The following is a 19234-nucleotide window of genomic DNA, read 5'->3' as shown; positions in this document are numbered from 1 at the left end:
TGGGCCGGGACAGTGGGAACGCAGTGGGGAGGGTGGCGACACTGGGTTCGGTTATTACAGCAGACGATCTGCTTGGGGATCGTGCGAAGACTGCGATGGTTCGCTTGCAAAGGGCAGAAGGGGCTCAGGCTTGTCCCAGGAGACGTTTGGCATGTCTGGAGGCCACTGGGGGCCGCGGCAGGGGGCTGCTACTGGCATCTGGTGGCTGCCGCTGAGGGTCCTGGGTGTGCAGGGTCTCCCGAGCCCAATGAAGAACTACCTGGGCCGGGGTGTCAGGTCAAGGGGGGGACCCGGGCCCGTCCTGCTCCAGGCCTGCACTCCTGTGGTCTTCCACTAGTCTCCGATCACACCGTCTGATCTCCAGCCCGTTGCCCCAGCCGTCACGGGTCCTTTGCACTCCCAGACGACGTTAGCACCAGCCTACCACTTTGTGCAGGGACCGGGACCAGCGATGCCTCCGGATGCGTGTCCCGTGGCCAGAGGAAGAGGCTTTGAGTCAGGAAGTTCGTGTCTGTTCCCTGTGTTGCTCCCACAGCTCTGCTGAGTCAGACAGTGACACCGGGGTGCTGATGGCCGTGCGGGGCTGCTTGTCCCCGTCCCCTTCCCTGTGCTTGTCCCCGTCCGAGGGCACAGGAGGAGGAGCAGTTCCCTGAGCAGACCGAGCTCTTCATTTCCGTCAAGTGTGGCTTCAGGACCTGGTGGGGGCCGGGCCTGGGAACCGTGGCCGTAGGAGGTTTGTTTGGTGTTTATCTCCCGCGTGGGGTTAACCAGCGACCGCTGCTTCCCCGTCGGGTAGAGGAGCACGCGGCCGTGCCCCCGGATGCCCCGACCGACGCGGGGCCCGTCTGTTTCTTCTCTCCCAGAATTCTTCTGCTCTTCGAACTGGCCCGGCTTTCTCTGGCCTTGAAGTGCGAGGAGATGGCCTCCGCCTGCCTCTCTGACCTGCAGAGTGTCCACAGCAGAGTAAGCGGCGGGCGGCTGCACGTGCTCGGGGCGGGCCGGGGCGGGAGAGCGGGTCTGAAGCCCTCAGCAGGGGTGTGGTGGCGAAGAGGCACCGTTGTGCAGGGGTGCGGCCCCTTGGCAAGAGGGTGCGGCTCGTGCCCCCAGTCTCGCCGCCCTTGAAGCCGCGGCCCAGGTTGCTGCCGGCCGCCCCACTACTCACCTGAGGGGCTGCCCAGTGTCTCATAGTGTTCCCGACCCACACCCTGTTGCCAGCCCCGGGACCCGACACTTCAGTCCCGTTCCTCTGCTTTCGCAGAAAGGGCTGAAATTAGCATTTTGTACCTCGTGCTTTTACCCGCACTTAAACGTTTTTTATCTATAGTAAATCCACGGACACAAAAGTACTCGGGAATTGCACTTTCAAGATTTAAAAATATGTATTAAAAATTTCCTCCAACGAAAGATTTGCCTCCTGCCCGAGCTTCCCAAGGGTGCGCGCCCCGGCCTGTGCCTTGACTGTGGGGGCCGCGAGGGCTCTTGGCAGAACAGAGGCTCCTTGGCTGCCCGCTCCGTGGAACGCGGCTCCCCGACACCAGCACCCGTGAGAGTGCGAGAGGGGAGGGAGGGGTTGCCCGGACGCTGGGGCCCTTCTACCTCCGTCACTTCCTGTACTTTCCCCCGAGCACCTGCCGTGTTTGGTCCCAGAGTCCCCGTGAGTCTCAGATCTCGGCTGCTTCTCCGATGTTTGCCTCCAAATACAGCCGCAGCGCAGTGCCCCTCTGCGGCGTGGGTCATGAGACAGTTCAGCTGGGAGAGCAGTCACGTTTGTGGTTCTGTTGGTCTGGAAATTGTTCTGAAAACGGAAGGAAAACGTCACCCGGACCTGGACGATCGGTGGTACTTGGACAGCACTGCCGGTTGGGAGGGTGGGACGTGTGGCAGGGCCGCGTGCCACTGAGGCTGGACAGCAGCGCGGCCAGAGAGCGCAGGGGCCGGAACCGGTGGAGGTGCATTTTGGAAGGACTTCAGAGTTCTTCACGGAGCCATTCCCATCTTCTGTTTCCACACACAGTGGCCCAACCTTAGCACTGGGGTCTCCCCCCGCTCAGGCCAGCCTCAGACAGCGACCTCCCACGAGAGGGCCGTTCCCCAGGGCAGTGCTGCTGCGTGGCCTGTGGTATCCGTGGAAACGCCTAGGCTTCTTTCTTAAACGGGGAGCTCCGGTGCCGACAGCCCTGTGAACCGTGCCTCTGGGACCACAGCCCCCTCTCCTCACTGGCCCTTTGCAATGTACTCCGTATTTCTTGTCCCTGGGGTTTGTGGATACTCTGGCGGACTTGGAGAGGATGTCTTCGTTTTTTAAGTGGAGGATTCTGTGTGTATCCATTAAACAGCCTCGGCGTTATTTGGCTCAGATTTTTACGACCATGCTCGTTCTCATCTGTGTGCGGAGAAACGTGTTAGTTAAGTCTCTTCCTACAAATAGGAGTATCTCCGTTTACGTCGTACGTTTGTCCTCTCACATGGGTACTGGTTCATCTCCGTTTGGAATCGTGCTGTTTTCCTGGTAAGTTGTTAGTCACATTATTACGCCTTGACCTGTATGCGTGACGGTGACGTTTGTGTGTCACTTGGTGATCGTCCATTTTCCCTGTGAGGACAGGGACCCTTGGACTCTTGGAGGACAGGGACCCTTGGACTCTTGGGGGACAGGGACCCATCTGACCTGTTTGCCGCGGTGAACCCCCTTCCCAGCATAATGTCCGGCACTCAGGAGGTGCTCGGCAAAGTTTGTTGACCAGGTGAGCGGATGTGAAGGTCATTACGGTCTCTCTGAAGTGGGCGTGTTCACATTTTCAGGGTTTGTCAGCTTTTTCTTCATGGGGTCTCCCTGCAGGGACGGGCCGCATGGTTGGGAAGTCCACGTGCCAGGTCACTCCCAGGGGGTCAGCGCGGGTCAACACCGAGCAAGAGGGCAGAGGCGTCGTGGAGACGGAGACGACTGAGCGGCAGGGTCTGATAGTTCACCATCCTCCGAGGGGTGGTAAACAAAGACAACCGTGTCATTGTATGATAGTTCAGAAGAACGGGAACCTTTCCTTAAAAACGGGAAAGACTATGAAAGTGACATCGTGAAAGAAACGAACTTTTTTTCTGGCCAAGTTGGAGTAAAAGGTCCTCAAGTCTGAAACAACTAAATAAACCCAGCAAAATATGAGACAAAAGTCTTCAAGGGACTGAACAGTGGAGAGTGAAGGAAGGTGAAACTCTAGAGGTGGGAACAAATGCCACCGGGCCTGACCGTCAGCTTACGCCTGCGGACGCTGCAGCTGGGCTCCGGAGCGGAGCGCGGGTGAGGCCCGAGGCAGTAGCTGCTACACGGAGCAGTGGGTCGCCCGGAGGACAGAGCCGCCCCGGTTCACAGGACAGAGCGCCAGGGAGCAGCGAGCAGCACAAGAGGGGAGCTCTGGACAGCCCCGGGGGCCCCCTTCAGGTCTTCAGCTGGGATCCGACCCGGGCCCGTGCATACAGGACCCGCACACGCCGGCGAGGGAGCCACCAACCAGGAGACTGGGAACAGTCTGACCGGGAACACAGGGCTGAGAATCGTTCCTGGAGTAGAATTTTAAGCAGTTCAATCTAGGTCCTGGCTGCCCGGCCGCCACACACACCCACATAACCACAGTGTTGCTTATGTCAGTAGCCAGTGCCCGGGATCCCAGAACCGCCGTTGCTCTGCAAGCCTCCTGACGTGGTCTCCAGCTCTACGGCTGCTCCACAGGCGCCTGTAGGCCAGGGGTCGGGGCCAGCGCTGCTAGAGTGCTTGCAACCCAGCCCTAGTGCCCAAAGAGATCCCCATGGCTGCGACCTCCCCTGTGGGAGAGAAAGGGATTGGGAGGTCCCCAGCAGCCTTCGCCACCAAGGACCCCAATAGACCTTGAAACAAGAGACCAGCAGCCTTGACTGTTGAGGAATCCTACCGTGTCTGCTGAGGCTGACCTCGGCTGGCGGAGCCCCGTGGGGACGATGACACTGGGCCTTCCCCGCACTAGAGCTGCCGGCCACGTCTCCCTGGCTGGCATTCTCACCCGGCCCCACAGGGGAGGGTCTCTCCCTGCCGGAACTGGACTGTACCGCCTGGAAAAGAGACGACTTCATCAGATGCACAGACACCAACACAAGGCTACAACACAGACGCACACAACAAGGAAACACGACACCACCAAAGGGACACAAATTTTCCAGTAAGGTGCTCCGAAGAAACGGAGGTTTGTGAATTGCCAAAGAATTCAAAGTGATTGTTTCCAGGAAGCTCAGCTACGAGAGAACACAGAGACACAAGGAAATCAGGAAAAACAAGGGAACAAAATGAGAAGTTCAGTGGTGACGAAAATTACTTAAAAGCCCGATGGAGTAGAAATCCTGGAGCTGAAGAACAAACACAGTGAATGAAGCGAGAGGCGTAGTGGGGAGCTTCGGTCGGAGGCTTGATCGAGCAGAAAAGAGAATTTGTAAACTGAAAGGTCACTTGAAATTTTTCCAGAAGAAATGAAACAGTACAGGAAGCCGATGTGAATTATGGGAGCCTAGCAAACAAAACAGTGTGTGCGTCCCAGGAGTCCCAGAAGGCAAGGGGAGAGGAAGGGGCAAGAAAACAGGTTTAAAAAAATAACGGTTGAAAATTCCCCGAGTCTGGAGAAGAGGTGGTCGTCCAAGGACACGAGGCTCACAGGCCCCGTAGAGATTCAACCCAGCGAAGACTGCACCGAAGGATCTTACAGTAAAAGTGCCAGACGGTCTGTTGTACGAAGTATTATTATTATAAAGGAGTTTTGAAAGCAGCAGGAGAAACACACTGATCCGTACAAGGGAGTCGCCATGAGGCCATCGGAGGGTTTGTCAGTAGAGACCTCGCAGGCCAGGAAGGGACCGGGTGACACACCCAGAGCGTGGAAGGCAGAAGCTGCTGGGCAGGAGTGTGTTGTCCAGCGACGCTGTCCTTCAGCAGCGGAGGAGGGAGAGAGACGGGAGCGGAGCGAGTTCTTCACGGGAAAGGACAGGACGGGGATTAGCCAGAGGAAGCCGTGCGCCGTCAGAAGCGTACTGGCGGGAGCCCGGCCCATGCGGTCTGGAAGACAGAGTCACCGGGACAACGCACCACAGTGACTGGGTCATGGGCACGAAACATTAAAATTGTAAATTGTGACGTGAGAAACATGCCGTGTAGTGGGGAGTAGTGACAAGGTAGAGTTTTGTGTGGCTGCAGGCGGTTGAGCCCGTGGCGGACGCTCGCCGCCAGGGTGTTTTCTGGAAGGTTCGGCTGCCCACGGTGCACGCACGTGAGAGAGAAGAGCGGGGGTGGTGGGGGGGAGCACGCCACAGAGGGGACTCGTGCGTCACAAAAGGAGATGATGGAACGGCCGGAAAGGAAGACGACGGTGGTGAGTCGTTCCCTGCTCACGGCGACGTTGCGGAGGAACAACCGACTTCTCCCCCGAAGAGACGGGGTGCTGAGTGCACTGCAGGTCGGAGGCGGGCCCGGCTGTCCGCTGCCCACAGGAGGCCACTTCGGGCCTAGGCGGACTGAAAGCGAAGGGTGGGAAGTCGATCCGCAGGACGGTGAGCGCGAGAGCAGGAGCCGCCACACTTACCCGCAGTTGGAACAGACGCAGCGGGACAGAGAACCGTTCCCTGGTGAGAAACTTCGCCCGGTCAGGAGGCTGGGACCATCGTGTGTCCGTGCGTGCCCCGCGTCGGGGCACCCCAGGGCGTGGGCACGTCTCACCACACTTGGAAGCAGAAGTACATGGCAACCCGGTAACCGCAGGGTCTGCGGCCCTTCGCCTTCCCCAGGGACCTGTCACCCACACAGAAAATGACCGGGGACCTGCTGGCTCGAGCTGTCCTCCAGACCTGATGGGCTTCATAGACGCACACAGAACAGAGGCGACTCACGTGAAAGCAGAAGTGGAAGCAGAGACGGTACCGCCGACACTCCGGGGACGTGAAGGGTTATAGGATGGCGCTGGGAGCAGCTGCGCCCCGATGAGACGATAACCTGTGGGGTCTGTTCCCGGAGACACAAACCTACCGAGACAGAACTGCAAGTCACGACCCTGAATGGGCTGACAACTAGCAAGCAGCTTGAGATGGTAAAAAAAATCCCCGATGAAGAAATGCCCAGGACCAGAGGACTTCACTAGGGAATTACACCAGACATTAAAGAACTGATCCCAGTCCTTCACGGAGTCTTCAAAACAAAACAAAAAAACCCCAAAAACTGAAGAGAAAGGAACACTCCCCTGCTCACTTTTAAGGCCACCACCGCTCTGATAGCACAGCCAGGTAAAGACACTGCAAGAGAAGGAAAGTGCGGGCCGGTGTCCCTCATGGACATGGAGGCAAGCTCAGACAGCGCGTCATGGCGATCAGGTGCCCAGAGCGGGTGTGACTTATCCCGAGGATGCAAGGAGGGACTAGCGCAGGCGGATCCGGTAAATGTGGTGCCGCACCTTAACGTAAAGAAGGGTAAAAACCACGTGGTAATCTCAATACAGGCAAGAAAAGCATTTGTCAGAATTCAACATCCTTTCAGGATAGGACGCTCAACAAATGGGACGTGGAGGTGATGTTATCTCCACAGAGGTCGCCTGCGACCAGCCCACAACTCACATCGTACTCTGTGGTGAAAAGCTAAAAGGAAAGTTCCACTAAAAGCTGTCAGAACTAATGAGCAAATTCAGTAAAGTTAGAAAATTCACAATCAACAGAAAGCTGTTGTTTCTGTACACTGAAACTAACTATCCGAAAGAGAACTTGAGAAAGCAACCCCGTCTACGGCAGCACCACGCATAATGAACTGCTCAGGAGTAAGTTTAACCGAGGACATGAGAAACCTGTGTGCCGAGAACCGCACAGTGTTGCTGGGAGACATTGGGGAAGACACAAGTAAATGGAAAGATATTCAATGTTTATGGATTGGAAGAATTAAAATGGTTAAAGTGCCCATACTACCCCAAACCATCTACAGATTCAATGCAATCTCTATCAAAATTCCAATGGCCTTTCTCACAAAAGATTAAAAAAAAAATCTTAAAACTTTTCGAAAATCTGTGGAACCACCAAAGAGTCACAGCACTCTTGAGAAGGACGAATGGAGCTGCAGGCCTCCCGCTTCTTCATCTTCCCATTAAAAACTATAGTAGTAGGAATTATGGGGTACTGGCTTAGAAATAGAGGCGTAGAGCAGCAGAATAGAGTCGGGAGCCCAGAAGTCAGTGCACACACATAATGTCAACTGTTCTTGGGCAAAGCCCCAGTAGCACACATTGGGGAAGCTGGGCGACCTCCTACAGAGGAGGGCAAATGGACCCCACATTACAGCATTCACAAAAACCGACTTGAGATGGATTAAAGACCTTTAAGACCTGAAACCATTAAACCTCTCCCATATGCATACATAGGGAAAAAACTTCTTGACGTGGGTCTTGGCAATGTTTTGACTTTGACAATGAAAGCAAAAGTGAACAAGAGGGACTACATCAAACAGCAGCTTCTGCACAGCACAGGAAATGGTCGACAATGGAGCGGCAACGTATGGCATAGGAGGGAAGCCCTTGCCAACTGAGTTTCTGAGAAGGGGTTGGTACCTAAACTAGACAAGGAGTTCATATAATTCAGTAGCAAAACCCCGAGTACTCTAGTGAATGAAATGAGCTAAAGCCCTGAGTAAACACTTTCTCAAAGAAGAGACCTGGATGGCCAAGCGGTACGTGAAAAGGAAGTTACCATCACTCACTGTCAGGGGCTACAAATGGAAGCCGTGGTGTCCCCTCACAGCCGCTAGAGTCTGTCAGCAAAGACACAGGTGGTAACAGGTGTTGGCTCCCACCCCCCTTCAGATGCCCAAGGATGTGGAGAAAAGGAAACCCTTGTACACTCGAGGTGGGAAAGTGAAGTGGAAAACCCTTACGGGAAACAGTGGGCAAGTTCCTCAGAAACTAAAAACAGACTATGGTAGACCCAGCGATGCTTCTGGGGATATGCCCGAAGGACGTGAACTCAGTCCCTGGATGAGCTGTCTCTGCTCCCTGCTCGTCAGAGTGCTAGTCACGATAGCCACGACAGGGAGACAACCTGAGCACCAGCGGGCAAGTGGATAAAGAAAACGTGTGTGGGGCGCCTGGGTGGCTCAGTGGGTTGAGCCTCTACCTTCGGCTCAGGTCATGATCTCAGGATCCTGGGATCGAGTCCCGCATCGGGCTCTCTGCTCCGCGGGGAGCCTGCTTCCTCCTCTCTCTCTGCCTGCCTCTCTGTCTGCTTGTGTTCTCTGTCTGTCAAATAAATAAATAAAATCTTTACAAAAAAAAAAAAAAAGAAAGAAAATGTGTGTGTGCGTGTATACGTGCGCACACACACACCACACACACCAAACGCACACAGAGGCAATCCTGCCGTTTGTGACAACGTGCACACGTCTAGAGGTGTCGGCCAAGTGAAAGAAGGCAGACGGAGAAACAGAATAAAATGGGCCTTGCGAGGGCCTGGCGTGCAGGGAGGAGGAGATGTTGGTCACGGGGACTGACTTCGTTGTAAGGTGAATGAGTTTGGAGGTGCTCGTGTACAGCTTGATGACGTGGTTAATTACGCTGTGCTGTATGTTGTCAAGTTGCCCAGAGAGTAGATCTCAGGTGTTCTTGCGAAAAGGAAAAAATAAAATATGTGAAATGATTGACTTGTTAATTCACTTCATTAGGTAATAAAATCCTAATGTATACATATATCAAATCATCACATCTACACTCCACATACACAAATTCGTCCATTATACCTCAATAAAAATTTTTAAGAAATAAAGCGGAACTGACATTTCAGAGGAAGAGATTAGCACTACCAGAATGAAGCCGAGGAGAAACACGGAAATAACCGAGCTCCTGCGACTCGTGGGGCAACTTTGGGCAGACTAACGTGTGCGTAGCCGGAGTCCCCGAGGAGAGGAGAGAGAAGGGCGGAGAAGAAAGGACACCGAGAAACGATGGGTCAGAATTCCCAAGGTGGTCATCTTTAAAGAGGGGAAACATCGGGTACTAAGGAGCCCTCGTAAGAACGACAGCCGACTTTTCGTTGGAAACGATGCAAGCCAAGACATGTGAGGTCAACATCTTTAAAATATGAAAAACAGAAAACTACCTGCCTAAAAATCTACGCTCGGAAAGTATCTTTAAAAGCCAGAGGTAAGGGCGCCCGGGGGGCTCAGTCAGGGAAACGTCTGCCTTAGCCCAGGTCATGTTCCTGGGGTCCTGGGATCGAGCCCCTCGACGGGCTCCCTGTTGGTGAGGAGTCTGCTTCTCCCTCTCCTTCTGAAGGCTCATGCTCTCTCACTCTCAAATTTTTAAAAAATATTTAAAAATTTTAAAAAGATCTAAATATTTTTTAAAATATACAAAATCTGAAAGAGTGAGTCAGACTACAGGAAACGTAGGGGAGCTCTTCATGTGGAGGAAAGTGGCGCGGGAGGGAAGTCTGGGTCTGCAGAAAGTGGGGAGGGGCCCGGAAAGGGCCACCACGGGAGCAGTAGCGAAAGACTGGACTGATATTTAAATCTCCTCAGAAGGTCATTGGCTGTTGAGAGGGAAGATGCCGATGTGAATCCCCAGACTCTGTCCAGGTCGACGGCGGCGCTGGCGCCATCCCAAGCAGAGGCCCGGCAGGAGAGCTCCAGAGACGGGCATGCGGGTCACAAAACGTGTGCGGAGACGCGACGGCGCCAAGATCGCCACGCGCAGCGCTGGAACTGCAGGAGGGCATCGAGGACGGCCGCTGCCTCGCCCTCGGGGGGGACGGTGGCGGCGCCCACGTCAGCCGCAGTGGCGCTGGCCTGAAGGACGCGATGTCCACGGGACGAGTCCAGCGTTAGACCCTCGAACGTACGGCCAGTTGCCTTTTGACAGAGGCGTGACGGCGTTCAGTGGCGGAGGAAGTTGTCCCTTACACGGATGGCGCTGGACCAGCCCGCATCCGAGCCGGAACCGAACGGAACCAACAAGCGCACCGGCCCCCACCTCCCACCGCACGCGGACACGAGACCTCACGTGAGACGTGAGCGTCAGGAGACAACTTCCAGAGCAACAACAGCAAATCTTCGTGATTTGGGGTTAGGCAAAGACTTCTTAGATTTGATGTCAAGAGCATAATTCATACAAGAAGTTGATACATTTTGTTACAATGAAGAACCTTTGTTCTTTGATACTGTTCAGAAAACGAAATACCAAGTAGGTCCTGAGTGAAGATGTCCGCGAGTCCCGTGTCTGACCAAGGGCTGCGCCCCAGAATGTGCAGGGAGCTCTCAGTGCTCCAGAAAACAACCAAAAAAAGAAAAAAAAGAAAGAAAAGAAAAAAGAAACTGGAAAGCTCTGGGTAGGCACTTTCCCCAGTGAAGACCGTGGATGGACCGAAGAATGGACTCTGAGAAGCGCCGCTTTCCCCGTCCTCAGCGCTCCTCTCTGCTCTCCCACTGCACGTGCACTTCCCGCACCCCAAGTCTCCGAGACACCTGCTGTGTGTCCTCCTGTTTTAGACAATTCTCATGCTCTCCCTGGGGACAGCACTGGATCCCAAGCTGAAGGACTCAGTCCCACAGAACTGCTCCCCCACTTTGGTGCCAGTGGCGAGTACAAGGCCCCCAAGGTACCCCCAACTTCTGTCCTTTTGGTCTACAAATGAGGGGATCAAACCATTTTCCAGAGCAACTCACAGAACTCAGGGGAACACGTTTACCAATTTATTATATAATAAAGGTGCGGATGAGCGGCCAGATAGAGACGTAGGGGCGAGTTCGGGGGGGGGGGGTCCCGAGCAAGGGCAGAAGCTTCTGTCCCCGTGGAGCTGGGTGGGCCACCCCCCCCAGTATGTGGACGTGTTTACCAACCTGGAGGCTCCCTGGACCCTGTACTATTAGGATTTTATGGGGGTTTTCTCACATAGGCACGATCCAATTAGTGATGCATTTCTGGAGGGTGGGGGTGGGGCTGAGAGCCCTGAGCTTGTCATTAGGGCTTGGCCTTTATGGGACCAGCCCGCAGTCTTTGGAAGGAAGGATGCCCCCCAGTGCTCTAACACTTAGGGCATCACAAGCGTTTCAGGAGCGCTGTGCTGGAAACCGAGGTGGAGACCCGTGTGCGTTCTGGACCAACTCACGGCGACACACGTCCTAGATGGCTGCACGCACAGACCGACCCCACTCAGTGTGGGAGAGGATGTGGGGACGCCACAGCTCTCCGGCCAGCGGGAATGCAGAATGGCACAGCGCCTTTGGAAGAGCTTAGCGGTTTCGTAGAAGCAAAGTGAGGCCCGCGAGACAAATCCTGGGTTCCTAATGCCCACGCCTCTGCCCCTGCCAAGCGGGTGCTCTCATCCCAACCCTGTCAGGGAGTAAGTGAAAGAAAACGTGTTTTCCAAGTGTTATAATAAGAGTTTATCTGAAGTTGGTGTAATTATGTAAAAATTCGATGTCCAGTGAAATTATCTTTTCTTCCCCACGATTAAAAAGGTATCGAAAATGTTGTTTGCTTTCTCAGTTAAAGCTTTGCATTTTGGGGGCGCCTGGGTGGCTCAGTCGTCAAGCCTCTGCCTTCAGCTCAGGTCATGGTCTCAGGGTCCTGGGATCCAGCCCCGCATCGAAGCCCACTTCTCTGTCTCCCACTCCCCCTGCTTATGTTCCCTCTCTCGCTGTGTCTCTGTCAAATAAATAAATAAAACCTTAAAAAAAAAAAGCTTTGCATTTTGGGGGAATATTTAAAGTTTTTGTTGTATGTCTTTGTATTCTCTTGTTTTTGTTGAATTTCTACCTAGTACGTTAGTAGTATTTTAAAATGGTCTTTGAGGTTAATGAATGTGTGATTGCTTCCTTTAAAAATCTCCTGTATATGCAGAAACTGTGTGTGTCCCGCAGGATCCTGGGAAGCTGATTGAAATCGAGTGCCTGGAGTGTGAACTGGAAGCTTTAAGTCTCGAACGTAAACTTAAAGTCTATGTCCGAGCGGCCGTTGAGGTAAATCCCTGAACAGGAGACGGCATCACTCAGCAGTTTTGTGCATTTCCTGGAAGCTGCCGGCCCCTCGGGTGACGGGGACACAAGGGCACCTGCTGTTTAACGCAGTAGGTTTGGACCAGCAGCCCCGGCCGGGAAAGGAATCCAGAGATTGTTTTAGATTACTCGTTAATGAGAATTTTGCAGCTTAAAAGGAAAAGCAAACGGTTGGCACTGAGTAGTGGGGGCTAGTGAGGCTGAGGCGGGAGCTCCTGGGGTTTGCTCGGGACGCCCCAGAGAGCCTTTGCGCCAGAGAGCAGCGGCGGGCCGTGGGGCTCCATCCTCCGCACCTGCAGCAGGCTCTGCGCCTTCCCTGCTGCCTGGCGGACGTCCGTGTTCCTCCTGGACTTGCTCGCGGGGCTTCTCTAGCCCTGAGCCTACCTGGCACCTGGCAGGAGCCTGACCAGGGCAGCGTCGAGGGACAGCGACGGGCATGGTTTCCCGAGCGCCCCAGCCCCACGTCTGGTCGCGGGCTGCAGCAGCATGGGTGGCCCGAGGGGCTGCAGCGGGTGGCTGTGTCAAACTCAGTCCCTCTGCTGCTGCTTACTGGCACCGGTCCGGGCGCATTGGCTGCCCGCTCGGGAGGCAGAGTGAGGGGAGGCCCTGAGGCTGCCAGCAGCCAGAGGCCGTGGGACCGAGCTTCGGGTCAGTGGGCAGCCCCAGGGGGCTCTGAGGAAGCGTGGGCCGTAAGCCGGTTCCCCACATCCTCAGATGTGAGACCAGAGGCTGTCTGGTGGGAAGGGCGCATGTAGCACAGGACAGAGGAGATGGTCTCTGCGTCGTAGACAGAGCCGGCGCAGGCCACAGTGGTCCCTGTACCAGCTCGAGAAATACACACCCTCGGATGGAAGCTGCTTGTGCGAGAGAAGCACTGAGTGGATGTGCAGGGCCCATTCCAGGCCTTTCAGGGAAGTGTCTTACAGACAAGCAGCCCCTTGTAGGAGTGGGGACACAGGCCCTGGCCAGAGACAGACTCAGACACCAGGCCCCGGTCCCCGCAGCCACCCGAGCCTCCAGCTCCCTGTGGGGGGGGGGGGGGGGGCGGGGTTTGCGTCCTGTCGGCACAGGTGGCCCATGGGTCTCATGCAGGTGCAGCTGAGCATAGTACAGAGGCTCGACGTGGCCCTGCAGCGAGCCGTGCGCCTGGGCGAGCCTGGGCTCATCCACGTGGTGTGCGCTACGCAGTGGAACACGTGTCTCCCTCTGCTGCAGCACAACCTGCGGCGCCAGCTGCGGAAGCCACTGAGCAACATCGCCGACGTCCTGGAGAAGGCAGACAGGTAGTCTGTGCCCCCAAGAAGTGGGTGCTCATGCGGGGAGGCCTGGGGTGGATCCCTCAACACCGGGAGGAAGGTGAGGTCCTACTCATGTCCCCTACTCATGCCAGCAGGAAACTCTACCTACATCAGAAAGGACTTGGCCGTTGGTGACAGGGTCATGAGTGTGCCCTGGGCAGGACAGGGTGGCCCTCCCCACTGGCTGGCATAAAGTTAGGGCCAGCCCGCATCCCGGCACCGAGGCTCTGACTGCCTGCCACACGCGGACGGCAGGATTCAGGGCAGGTCCGACCTCCTCTGCAGACCAGTGCCAGTGCCCTGTTGTCTCCGCTCCACGGGCTCTGATGGGAGAGCCTGCCACAGCCATGGTGTGGTGCCCGCTGGCCATGACACCAGGTGCATCATCTGGTGTCTGGGCACTAACGGGTCAGTGCTGAGGTGTGGGACTCCAAGTCTTCTGTCCGCACTGGGTTGGACACATTTGTCACACACTTGCTGAGCACCTGTCCTGGGCCAGGCACAACAGTAGGCCCTAGAGATGTGCTGTGAGGGTGTACAGCTGAGCACCTGTACCTGCACCTGCACCCACACCTACATCTGTCCCCACACCTGCACCTGTACCCACACCTGCATCTGTATGCACACCTGCACCCACACCTGCACCTGTACCCACACCTGCATCTGTACCCACACCTGCACCCACACCTGCACCTGTACGCATACCTGCACCTGTACGCACACCTGCACCCACACCTGCATCTGTCCCCACACCTGCACCTGCACCCACACCTGCACCTGTACCCACACCTGCATCTGTACCCACACCTGCACCCACACCTGCACCTGTACGCATACCTGCACCTGTACGCACACCTGCACCCACACCTGCATCTGTACCCACATCTGCACCTTCGTCTACCTGCACCTGCACCCACATCTGCACCCACACCTGCACCCCCATTCTTTCAGCAGGCCGGCTGTGTTAAGTGCTGGGAAGATAGTAAAGCAGGGAGAAGAGGGGCGGGAGATGCTGTGAGGCACGCATCTGGTGGGCAGCATCCACCCATCTTCCTTTCATCTACTGGGACCATCTGTGGTGCCTGGAGCTCTAGTCCCTCTGTGTTTGGTGTCGCATTGAGCTTGTCTTGACCTCCTTTCTTTCTGCTCGTCCCTTCAGCTTCTGGCTGCTCCTTCCCTGCCTTCCTTGAGGTTGATTTTTAGAATTCGGCTCCACTTCCTTCGCTGGCTCGTGTCTCCACCCTCCCTCCCTCCCAGGGCTGAGGGCTGCTCAAGGGCCCTAATGCAGGTCCTCAGGCAGCAAGGTCCGTGTGGGCCACTCGCACACCCCTCCCCACGTCCTGACGGTAGAGCTCTGCGGCGCCCCTCCCCACTTCCTGCACCCGCTGCCTTTGTGCTGCGCGCTCATGGGTTTCACGTCTGGACGTAGTGCGATGTGGCTCAGGCATGAACAGATCTCCCTCCCCTCGCAGAGCTGCCATCTGGTCTCACAGCCCGCGGATTTGTTTGTTTGCTTGGTTGGTTTTAAGAAAATGACAGAGGAAAACGGTAGTTTCTCACGTTTACCTACTCCGCTGATCCCACTGGCTCTTTCCTTCCTACACATCCCGGTTCCCACATGCTTTGTTTCAACCCGAAGACCTCCCTGCTGGCGATGCACCTTTGCTGGTCTGAGATGACTTTCCCTCACTCTCCTCTTTGAAGACTGTCGTTGCTGGCTGTTGGGTTCTGGGTTTCCAGGTATTTTCTTCTTTGAACAGCTTGACCAGGCTGTTCTAGTTCTTCTGGCCATCCAGATTCCTGATAAAAATGTGCACTGTTTTCAGTGGGGTCGAGCCCTTCGCCATACATCCCTCTGCTCCTTTCTGTTTTCGGAGTTCTGACTGCGGTACCCCTGAGCCTTTAACGCTCCTCGTTGGGTCTGCTGAGATGTGCAGACACGGGACCGGGCCTCTCACCAGGAAGTATTAGCTGTCACCGTTCGTCCTCCCTCTCTGCCTCCTGGGACTTGAGCTTCGCACGTGCCCTGGACATGGCCCCCAAGTCCCAAGCCTCTGCTCATTTTAAAAATCTACCTCAGTCTGTCCCTCCAATGCATGATGTCTAGGCTGTGGCTGGCTCGTTTGCTTTCCAACGTCGCATGTTCCGGTTCTGAGCTCTGGTGTCTCTGTTCCTGCGGGTTCTCCTCTCCCGAGAGTCCGTATCTGTTCCGTCCTTAATATTGTCTTCCTTCAGGTTTTTAAAATACATTTATATTTGCATTTTAATATCTGCATTGAAGGATTTATCTGGCAAACCCAATGCCTGGCCCTTGCCCTATCCGGACTGTGGGTCACATTTTTCCCCTTTCCTCGCGCATCTCGTGTTCCTTGTGTGCCAGACACTGGGGGGATGTGCCACCAGGCGCTGCCTTCTGCCGTCTCGTCCAGAGAAGCGTTCGTTCTTGCTGAGTTAACCGCACAGGCTGCTGCACGTCCTGTCTCCGGCCCCGCGGAGCCCCTCACCCCGTCCCGCCTGCGGCTGCGGCTGCCCAGGCTGCACGGCGATGGCACCTCCTCAGCCCCATGCTCTGCCGGACTGTTCCTGACTGTCCCTCTGCACAGCGCCCCGTGCTGTGTGTGTGCTGTCGGCTTGCCTCAGTCAGCGCCTCGGCTCAGTCAGCCCTGGACGGGTCTCCCGCTGTGGGGTCTGGGCTCCTGCTGCCCAGAGGAGCGCGATTCAGGGTAGGGCCTGTCCCAAACCGTGGCGCATTCTGGGCAGGGTCTGCAGAACCTGGTTCCCTGATGAAGAGCAGGAACCTCAGTCCCACACCAACCAGGGACCCTCACGGGTGTGGGTGAAGCCACAGGCATTCCTTGCCTCCGTGTCCCCAAGATCACAGCCGCATCACATGGCATTTGCACCTCTGTCTGCGCTCAGTCAGCTCACGGGTCCTGCAGAGCTTGTGTTCAGCCGAATCTGTGGGATTTGTTGATGCTGGTGTCCCAGGTGGTGGCTGTGATGTGGGTCTCCGCCTCTTGTTGATGGAAAAGCTCCGAGGACACTTCTGTGACATGTGCAGACACTGGCAGAGGCGGCAGCCAGAGCGGCAGCCAGGCAGGGCCCTTGGGGGGTGTCCCTGAGCTGCTGAGACCAGAGCAGGGCCCCATCCCGGGAGGCAAATAGCAGACTTCTGTCGCGGGCAGCAGGCAGCAGTGGGCACGCAGGTGGGACGGTTCTGATGACCAGAGGCAGTAGCGGCAGCGTCACGAGCCTCCCGTGTCTGCTGAGCCCCTACCCAGCAGGTCCCACCACACGGTTCCCCGTCCGCTGACCTGCTGCTCCTCAGCCCCAGAGCCCAGGCGCTACAGCTACCCTGCAGGGGCCTCCCTGCTTGTCCCCGAACGAGGCCTCCAGGCAAAGCCAGCGGGAGCCGAAGCACGCTGGGAAGCCCAGGCTCCAGGGGGGTCTCACGGCAGGTCAGCGCGCCCAGGCCTGCGTCACACCATGCTGTCCTTCCCAGCCTCATGGTCCTGCTCCGCTGTCAAGTGCACATGGAGATGGCGCACATTGAGGAGGATGAGGACCGGCTGGAGCCGGCCATCCAGCACCTGCAGAAGGCTGTACTCCTGGACAGCCTCGGCCTCTACCAGGACACGCTCACCAGGGCCTTGAACCGGCTGCGCCTGTGCACCATGCTGTACCAGTGCCCCGAGCGTGCCGAGGACAAGGCCATCATGGCCATTGAGCAGGTGCCGACCCGGGCTCCGTGGGGCTGCCCAGGAACGGGGCCGGCCGAGCAGCCTGGGACAGGGTCCGTTCAGGTGATGTGGTAGCCCGCCCGTCACGCCGTGTCTTCCCGCTGCAGGCGAAGAAGGCTGTCCCCAAAGACAGCGTCAGGAGGAAGCGGGCCCTCCTGGTGAACGCGGGCCTGGCGCTGGCCCCAGACACCTTCCAAGTTGTGCTCGACAGCGAGAATGAGGCCAAAGGTACGCGCTGCCTCGCCCGTGGAGCCCAGCGTGTTTCTGCTCAGGAACCGCCCTGAGCCCCCTGCCATCCGCAGGCTGACCACCCCAGCCCAGCATGTGGGGACCAGGCTGCGCCCCACCCAAGGTCTGAACCCGCCCATCCCGGCCTTGACATGCATGCGGTCTGGGTCTCAGCTCGGCCGCTGTCCCCCAGGACCTTGTTCATGGCGGGACTGACCATCATGCGCTGGAGGCTAGGGCTCCTGACGAGGGGTCAGCAGGGCTAGGAGCTACCCCCGGGGCTGGGCGGAGGGTGGCTTCAGCCCCCTTTGGCGTGCAGACGGCCGTCTTCTCTGTGTCTTCACACCATCTCTCCTCTGTACCTGCTTCTCTGGCTCCAGAGTTCCTCCCTTTTAAGGACATCTGTCATAACAGATTAGGGCCGGTCTCACGATCTCATTTTAACTGGATTGCCCCTGTAAAGACACAAATAAGGTCACTAGGGTCCTGGGGTTAGGGCTTCATCGCATAGTTCTGCCCACATCACTGACGTGCCCAGTGCATCACATCCTGTGGATGGCAGGTTCGTGCCTGACTGGGGAGCCCACCCAAGGCTCTGCCCCCGCGGCTGGCATGCCCCAGCGCTGGGGAGAGGACTGCTCTTAGGACGTGGCCTTCTGTTGGCCTCAGGCTTCTCTGGGGACTGGTGGTGCCACCTTGGGTTTCCACCTTGCCCCGGCCAGTGTGGGGCTGTGTTGGCGGTCCTGAGGGCTCCGATGAGGCAGCGTGCTGCCGGCCTGCCAGTGACCCAGCTGAAGAGGGCCCCATGGCCCAGCCTGGTGAGGCCTTCAAGGGGCTCCTCGGGCCAGCTGCCAGCGGTGGCTGGCGTGTTGGCTGTGAGGGGGCAGCACGTGCACACGCCCTGTGCCACTGGGCACGGCCCACCACCCAGCAGACCGCAGGGTTGGGGGGTGGTTGGGCAGGGGCCGGTGTGAGGGAGAGTCCCCCAGACCGCGGAGCCCAGGCTGCTGGGCACGGTGGCTGTGCTCACAGCACAGGGTCCCCAGGACAGAGATACAGCTCCTCCCAGTCCTGTGGTCCCCGAACATTGTGACGTGAGCCTGGCATCTCCCCGTCTACCCTCAGTGTCCATGGGGAAAGTCAGGGGCCGCTTCACCTACCTGTTTGCGAAGGCACGGCACCACATGGTCAGCGTGGACAAAGCCGCTGGGCACCTGCGGCGTCTGGGGACCGAGAACGACAAGGAGAGGTGGGTGACGTGGCGCGGGCGCGGGCCCCGGCTGGGCCGGGCTGTCAGGATGCATCTGTGGGGCAGATGGTCCTGAGGGAAGCACGTGGGGTACCCGCCACCCCATCGCGGGTCCACCGGGCGGCCCCCCGTACTGGGGGGTCCTGATGTCGCCCCTGCTCACGTGTCCACCTCCTCCCGTCCGGTGAGCAGAATCCAGATCTGGGCGGAGCTCGCCAAAGTGTCCCGGAAGCAAGGTGTGTGGGATGTCTGCCGGGCGGCGAGCCGCTTCTGCCTCCTGTATGACAACGTCAAGGTGAAGAAGCTGGCGCGGCTGAAGAAAGGTACCCGGGCCCAGTGCCTCGGAGCTGCGGGCAGTGGCTGGGCAGGGGCTGTCCGCACGGTGCTCAGTGGGACGGGCTCCCGCCAGAGGCCGGGGTCCAGGTCGGTGCGCCCATGCTGGACCCCAGCTCACGGGGACCCGTCGGGCTGGAGGGCAGGGGCGATGTGAAGGTGGGGGCCGATCTGGGCCGGTGGGCTTCTCGGGAGTGTGGGGGCGGCTCCCTGCAGCAGCTCTGGTCTAGGGGACACTTAGGACACAGGGACGTGCCAGGGGTCCCACGTGGTGGGGGACGTGGGTGCCGCAGGCTTGGGGGCAGGGCTTCTCGAGATGCGAGACTGCGTGAGCCAGACCAGGAACGCATTGTCGGTG

The 19234-nt window shown here is 57.4% G+C and overlaps 1 protein-coding gene across 4 annotated transcripts in view; it reads left to right on the top strand.

Moving 5' to 3' along the window:
- Positions 1–19234, top strand: part of CFAP46 (cilia and flagella associated protein 46) — an 89054-nt gene that overhangs the window by 8586 nt on the left and 61234 nt on the right. For all 4 annotated transcript variants that reach the window (XM_047703377.1, XM_047703376.1, XM_047703378.1 and 1 more), the window contains 7 exons: positions 864–963; positions 11894–11992; positions 13121–13311; positions 16829–17057; positions 17174–17294; positions 18420–18543; positions 18736–18866. In XM_047703377.1, coding sequence (XP_047559333.1) covers positions 864–963; positions 11894–11992; positions 13121–13311; positions 16829–17057; positions 17174–17294; positions 18420–18543; positions 18736–18866 — 995 coding nt within the window. The remainder of the gene's footprint in view (positions 1–863; positions 964–11893; positions 11993–13120; positions 13312–16828; positions 17058–17173; positions 17295–18419; positions 18544–18735; positions 18867–19234) is intronic.

Source organism: Lutra lutra, chromosome 14, assembly GCF_902655055.1.
Source record: "Lutra lutra chromosome 14, mLutLut1.2, whole genome shotgun sequence".
In the NCBI taxonomy this organism is placed as follows: Eukaryota; Metazoa; Chordata; class Mammalia; order Carnivora; family Mustelidae; genus Lutra; species Lutra lutra.
Note: the sequence above shows the minus strand (reverse complement) of the source record. Positions and strands in the feature narration are given on the sequence as shown.